This window comes from Dendrobates tinctorius, unplaced genomic scaffold, assembly GCF_039654945.1.
Source record: "Dendrobates tinctorius isolate UK_male_01 unplaced genomic scaffold, ASM3965494v1 ptg000228l, whole genome shotgun sequence".
Taxonomy (NCBI): domain Eukaryota; kingdom Metazoa; phylum Chordata; class Amphibia; order Anura; family Dendrobatidae; genus Dendrobates; species Dendrobates tinctorius.
In genome coordinates, this window is record NW_027361895.1 from 2,557,755 (window position 1) to 2,564,557 (window position 6,803).

A 6,803-nucleotide genomic window follows, 5' to 3' on the forward strand; every position below is an offset into this window, starting at 1 on the left:
GCGATTTCTCTGGCTTATACAACAGGTGGCGTGGTAGTCCCGGAAAGTATAAGCGCGCACTCCACTCGAGCCGTGGCGACATCTTGGGCAGAGAGGTCGGAGGTATCCATTGAGGACATTTGTAAGGCAGCTACATGTGGTCCTCTCCATCTAACTTTCGTTGAACACTATAGACTGGATATGGGTGGCTCCTCCGATCTTATGTTTGGGAGAAGGGTGCTTGAGGCAGTGGTCTGTAATTCTCTTGTGGTGCTGTCATGGCAACTGAACAAATGCTTGGCTACTTACCGGTAGCGGTGTTTTTCAGAAGCCCATGACGGCACCCTTATATTCCCGCCCTTTCACATGTGGGTTAGCACCCTTTCCGGGGTTTAGGTTTAGTCACGTGTGTAGAATACTTGGGTTAGATTGAAGTATGATTTGCTACTAACCAGGGAGGTCCTCTCATGGTCTGTAATCCACCTGATGCGTGAGAGAAGGCCACCCTTTTTATGTCTGTAGGTTTCCTGTCCCTGAAGGGTGGATCCCGTCTCTCGTGGTGCTATCATGAGCTCCTGAAAAACACCGCTACCGGTAAGCAGCTATGCATTTCCCAAATGTCTACTTTACATCCATCAATTTTGGAACCAAAATTTTTTTTCTTAGGAAGTAATAAGGGTTAAAAGTTGACCAGCGATTTCTCAATTTTACAACACCATTTTTTTAGGGACCACATCACATTTGAAGTCACTTTGAGGGGTCTATATGATAGAAAATACCCAAAAGTGACACCATTCTAAAAGCTGCACCCCTCAAGGTGCTCAAAACCACATTCAAGAAGTTTACTAACTCTTCAGGCGTTTCACAGGAATTTTTTGAATTCTAACTTGTCTAGATGTGTTGTGAGAACTTTGAACCCCCAGGTGTTTCACTAAAGTTTATAACGCCCGAGCGTGAAAATAAAAAAAATCATATTTTTTCCACAAACATGGTCTTTTAGTCCCCAATTTTATTTATTTTTTGAATGTTTAAAAAAAAAAAAAAAAAAAAATGAACATTTAACTTTTGTTCACAAAAAAAATTACTTCAGGTCCAATTTTTTTTTTTTCCCAAGGGTAACAGGAGAAATTGGACCCCAAAAGTTGTCCAATTTTTCTTGAGTAGACTGATACCCCATATGTGGGAGAAAACTACTGTATGGACACACGCCGGGGCTCGGAGGGGAAGTAGTGACGTTTTCGATTGCAGACTTTGATGGAATGGTCTGCGGGTGTCATGTCGCATTTGGAGAGCCCCTGATGTACCTAAACAGTGGAAACCCCCCATAAATGACCCCATTTTGGAAACTAGACCCCCTAAAGAACTTATCTAGATGTGTGGTGAGAACTTTGAACCCCCAAGTGCTTCACAGAAGTTTATAACGTACATCCGTACAATTAAAAAAATCATATTTTTTTCCACAAGAATGATATTTTCGCCACCAACTTTTTATTTTCCCAAGGGTAACAGGAGAAATTGGACCCCAAGAGATATTGTGCAATTTACACCGTTCCGCATGTGGTAAAATTGATAAAGGGATTTTATTCTTTGGGTCCGTACGATTACAGCAATACCTCATTTATATTTTTTTATGTTTTGGCGCTTTTCTACAATAAAATCTATTTTATATAAAAAATAATTATTTTGCATCGCTTTATTCTGCGAGCTATAACTTTTTAATTTTTTCACTGATGACGCTGTGTGGTGGCTCGGTTTTTGCGTGAAAAGATGACTTTTCAGCGGTACCATGTTTATATCTGTCTTTTTGATCGCGTTATTCCACTTTCTGTTCAGCGGTATGATGATAAAGCATTGTTTTTGGGGTTTTTTTTGTTTAAGGGGTTCACTAAAGGGGTTAACTAGTCGGACAGTTGTATAGGTCGGGTCGTTATGGACGCGGGGATACTAAATATGTGTACTTTTATTGTTTCTTTGTTTTTATTTACATAAGAAATGTATTTTTTGTAACAATATTTTTTTTTCTTTATTTAGGAATTTTTAAAAAATACTTTTACACATGTTAAATTTTTTTTTTACTTTGTCCCAGGGTGGGACATCACTGTATTATATATCAGATCGCTGATCTGACACTTTGCAGAGCACTGAGTCAGATCAGCGATCTGTTGCGTTGTTCTGAGGGTCTCAGGGAAGCACGCAGGGAGCCCCCTCCCTGAGCGATGCTTCCCTATGCCACCGGAACGCTGCGATCATGTTTGAGCGCAGTGTGCCTTGGGTTAAAGTGCCGGGAGCTGACACCCGGCTGAGATCAGCCACGCTCCCCCCGGGAGCACGGCTGATCGATGATGACGTACTATATTCTGTCCATGGGAATTAAGTCCCAGGTCACATGGACGGGCTAGTACGTCATGTGGCAGAAAGGGGTTAAGGTCCTGCAATGCCTGCACATGAGGAAAGAAACAGTGAATCAGAAGAACTATACTACATTTCTAATTGGAGGTATTTGATATTATTACTATTATTATTATTACACCTACTACATATTGGGACAGAATCTTGGAGATGCAAATATACGCCTTTAAGGTATTCCAGTGATAAATTTTGCAGAAAAACAGGCGCAAAAGCAATGCTGAGTTTCGGGGGCTTTGTGTATTGGCCCGCTCTGGGGTTTCCTCTGCCCCTGCTGCCTCTTGACAAATTTGAAAATGGAAATGTTGCCATCTGCTGGCATATAATGGTAATGCATGCATAGTAAAAACTAGGACTTTTTCAAGGTTTAGTGCCGCCACCATATTGTGTGCAGGCGGTGTACACCAGGCATCCAGTGTTTATTTCTACTTCTACAATCACTCAATAATCCCATTTCCATTACTTTGTTTTAGGGTCACCCATTCATGGAAAGCCTAAGAGAAAACAAGCCGCTGCTGTGGAGCATTGTGGTGTCGGGTATGGCCATCGTCTGCCTCCTGTCCGGCACGTCGCCAGAGTTCAATGACCAGTTTGGGCTGGTGGACATCCCTATGGAGGTAACTCATCCTGGTTGCCCTCTCCTCGTATCTGTCCAACACTAGTATTAATATATACCTTCGCTGCTGCTGCTTCGTGTTTTTGTAACAGTCGGAACAGTATTGCACTTTCATGTTCTATTTAGGGGGAAGTCTTGAGTTAGTCAAAAAATGACTGTGCAAACCACGCACCGGCTCTCGGTGCCCCTATGGTGTGACCAAGCTGTTTTCTGCCCCTACTTGTTTTGCAGCAATCTCTATTCTGAAGTCAGAGGAGGCGAAGGTAGATGGGAAACAAGTAGGCGGTAAAGTGCACTTAGTTGTGTGACCACGCCAAGTGTGCTTGGTTTGGACAGTCCTTTTGTGCTGACTGACTCCTTTAAAGAGGGAGGTGAAGTTTATTGCTGTAAGGCTCGCCGCGGCGTACCTCTCTGTGCTGCGCGGTGTATATTTCCTACACAGAGGTGTACAGTATAGACCGTAGGTGTCTTTCTTTGCCTCCATACAGCTCGTATGAGGTTGCCCGAAGCCATAATACCGTCACGTGGATGAGAGGGCTAAAGCTGATTTTTGGGTGTATCAGTGTAAAACAAAGCTTCTCCATTTTATGGCGACAATGGAATCTGTGCTTCCGCGTGCTCAGCAATGCCTTGCAGCTGTCAAGGTCTGTCCTTGCTGTAATTGATCCCATTGGATAAGTTTCTCCAGGTCACCCACCTTTCCGTAGTGGCCCCCAATTCATCCAGAAATTAAAACCGCTTGAAGTGTTCCATAGTTGGCGCTTTAATGCCAGTCCCAGCAAACTCTGCCAAGTGTTTGGGGCTGTGAGGATGTGAGGTCAACGCATTCATCACAATTTACCCCCCAAAAAATGGCACAAGTTTGGACAGAGATCCAGAGTAACCTTTCTTGCAGCGGTGCACAGACTGAAAAAGGGGCAAAACTCATGAAGCCATTCTCGACTCTCAATGAATTTGTCGCTTTTTACTATGCGGAACGAATTTGACCTCATTCTTGGGGAATCTGGGGCCCCAATATTCAGTTTCCAGCACTTTCATTTTCTATAGAAATCTGGATTTTACCATAAAATCTTTTTTTTTGTTCTCTTGCAGTTCAAGCTGGTTATTGCCAAAGTCCTGTTTTTGGATTTCTGCCTGGCCTGGGTGGTGGACCGTATCCTTCAGTATTTTTTGGGAAACTGTAAACTCAAAGTGCCTTCATAAGCTCGGACAACAAAGACTTCTAACACTGCCCACCACGCGACTCCACCCAGAAGCCGTCAGCGTCCGGCCTTCATCTCCTAGGGCGCCCACCACCCCTCGGCCAGAGGATCCGCGGAAACCATTCTGTGACAGGATGAAGAAAACTCAACACTTGAAGACGTCACCACTTGCTCGGGACATGACAAACTGATCCGATTTCATTTTTTTTTTTTTTTCTTACTGGAATTCGCTTTTGGAAAGCGCAAACTATTTGTTAAATAAAAATGCATTGATGAATTTTATCAGGTTTCTCTCTTGGATCCGTCATTTGTGTTGCAGAATTTCCACCAAGTACTGAACTGTCAGTACGTCTTTTATGGGGAAAATGAACCTGTCTAGTGCCACACATGGGGAGCCGGAAGGGTGGATCCCAAAATGGTCCGCATCACTTTGTAGGGCTTTTATAAATCTAGTGTTTCTCTAGCTGCTGGTGGAAGAACCTAAGGGACCAGTAGGTCAACTGAGGCTGGGCGAGTGCTGCCATCCTGGCAGAGTCTTCTACAAACAGCTCCCAACTTCGCAAATTATCACACATCAATGGGAGAGGAGATAACTTGATGATCACTGGTGGTCCAATCTGTGGTAGTCCCCCCACAGATCTAGGAATGGGGCTCTAAAATGCTCCATAGTCTATGGGACTGCTGGAGATAGCCGAGCATTGTACTCGTGCGGCTACCTACCGGATGGTGTCTGAATTGCTGGGGGTCTCTGCAGTTGGACCTGAAACAATCTGTAATTCTATGGATGGGTGCTAACTTACCAAGTTGGGGGAACGGAAAGGTATAAGAAAAGGACAGACTGTGCTAGGAATGGAGTAATCGCGGAGCTGTAGAAGAGATTAGCGCAACATAGGGTCTTATCCGAGGAGTATGACAGGTGATAAATTCAAAATTACACTCACCTTTTATGAGTATCTATAAAGCATGAAATGACCAAACGGTATCCAGGAAATATAGGAGAGCTTTGTGGTTGTTTTCCACACTTGATGATCAATGATGAGACGTATATCCAAGATTGAAACGAGTAGAATAAACCACTAAACATTTGACAAAGTACAAAAGACTTCTTCATCAGGAAAGATCACAAGTGTCCTTATGGTCTTTCCTGATGAAGAAGTCTTTTATACTTTGAAACGCCTAGAATAAACCACTATCCATTTGACGATCTGGGATATACGTCTCATCATTGATCAGCAAGCGCGGAAATCATCCATAAACCTCTCCTTTCTTTCCAAGAATGGGGTAATGAAGGAATAGCTACTGATGGGTTTGCGTATAGATGTGAAATGCATAAAAGGGCTTGTATTATATACTTTCTTCAGAAGCGCACCGCTCCCCTGCCTCCAGACATCCTGCTAGCCAGGGAGCTGTGCGCTCCTGAAGATTAACAATTCGGATCAGCGGGATGGTCGCACCTCTGGTTCAAACTGCAAGCTTTTGGCACCAAAGTGCCTTAGGAAGGAAACCAAAAAGCCCTTTCTGCCGTGTCTGACAGCTATTTTATAAACGCAGCTGCAATCCTATTGTGGCGTAATGAAAGAGCTTCTACAAATTGGATCCCTATATTCATTCATTGCTTATAGAACAACCTGTAGATGTGTGTCCAGAGGCAAACCTGGTGCCCAGCAAAATCCATAATATATTTCACTGTATGAACATACAGTGCCTTGTGAAAGTAATCGGCCCCCTGGAACTTATCAACCTTTTCCCACATATCATGCTTCAAACAATTAAAGTACCAAATGTAAATTTTTGGTGAAGAATCAACAACAAGTGGGACACAATTGTGAAGTTGAACGAAATTTATTTTTTATTTTACAGTTTTGTGGAAATTCAAAAACTGAAAAGTGGAGCGTGCAACATTATGTATGCTTTGCTCTCACTTCAGTGAATGCTTCTTTCAAAGTGTTACAAATACCTCTTTGTAAAATAAATATACAGGGACAGAATCTTATCTAGATATGGATGTCTACCAGCTTGTTGGATTTTTCCCAGAAACTTCTATATGTGATTTGTCAATCATAGACCATTTGCCTAGTGACACATGTCATACGGAACAATATACATAATTAACTACATTACAATTAACATTACATTACAATTCACTTAATGACAGTTGAAGCGAAAGTAAAGTTTATCATTAACAGGAAGTTTTGCCCTAAAACTGGTTGGATCTTTTCTGTGCCATAGACTAAATGGCATTCACGGGGGTAAGTTTGGCCCATAGCGGTTCCCTTTTTCTGCCTTCAGGATGATAACTGCAATTGAGCATGTGAAGTAAATATAGAATATATAATAAAAGTTTTATAGGTTAAAGTATTAAAGTAATTTTCAAAGTTTTTAAATTATTAAAGGTCTTCATAATGGTGTTAAGCAAAGCTCACAGGTGAACAGTCATGGGCACATAAAACACGCCCAACATTTACAGTTAGATTATAGAAATGGAAAAACGATTGGTTATCTGTGTTTTTTTGTATTTCAGGCATTTTTGTTTCTGTGCTTCTTAAACTCAAGTGCAAATGTACCCCAATTTTACATGTTAGATAGATGGATAGATGTTC

At 42.2% G+C, this 6,803-nt stretch overlaps 1 protein-coding gene across 1 annotated transcript in view; it reads left to right on the top strand.

Annotated features, from left to right (window-relative positions):
* ATP13A1 (ATPase 13A1) overlaps nucleotides 1-4,485 on the top strand; it is a 52,760-nt gene extending 48,275 nt beyond the window's left edge. Inside the window, exons 25-26 of the mRNA XM_073555689.1 lie at nucleotides 2,859-3,002; nucleotides 4,094-4,485. Of these exons, the coding sequence (XP_073411790.1) occupies nucleotides 2,859-3,002; nucleotides 4,094-4,204 (255 nt within the window). The 3' untranslated portion in view covers nucleotides 4,205-4,485. The remainder of the gene's footprint in view (nucleotides 1-2,858; nucleotides 3,003-4,093) is intronic.
* The last annotated feature ends 2,318 nt before the right edge of the window (nucleotides 4,486-6,803 follow it).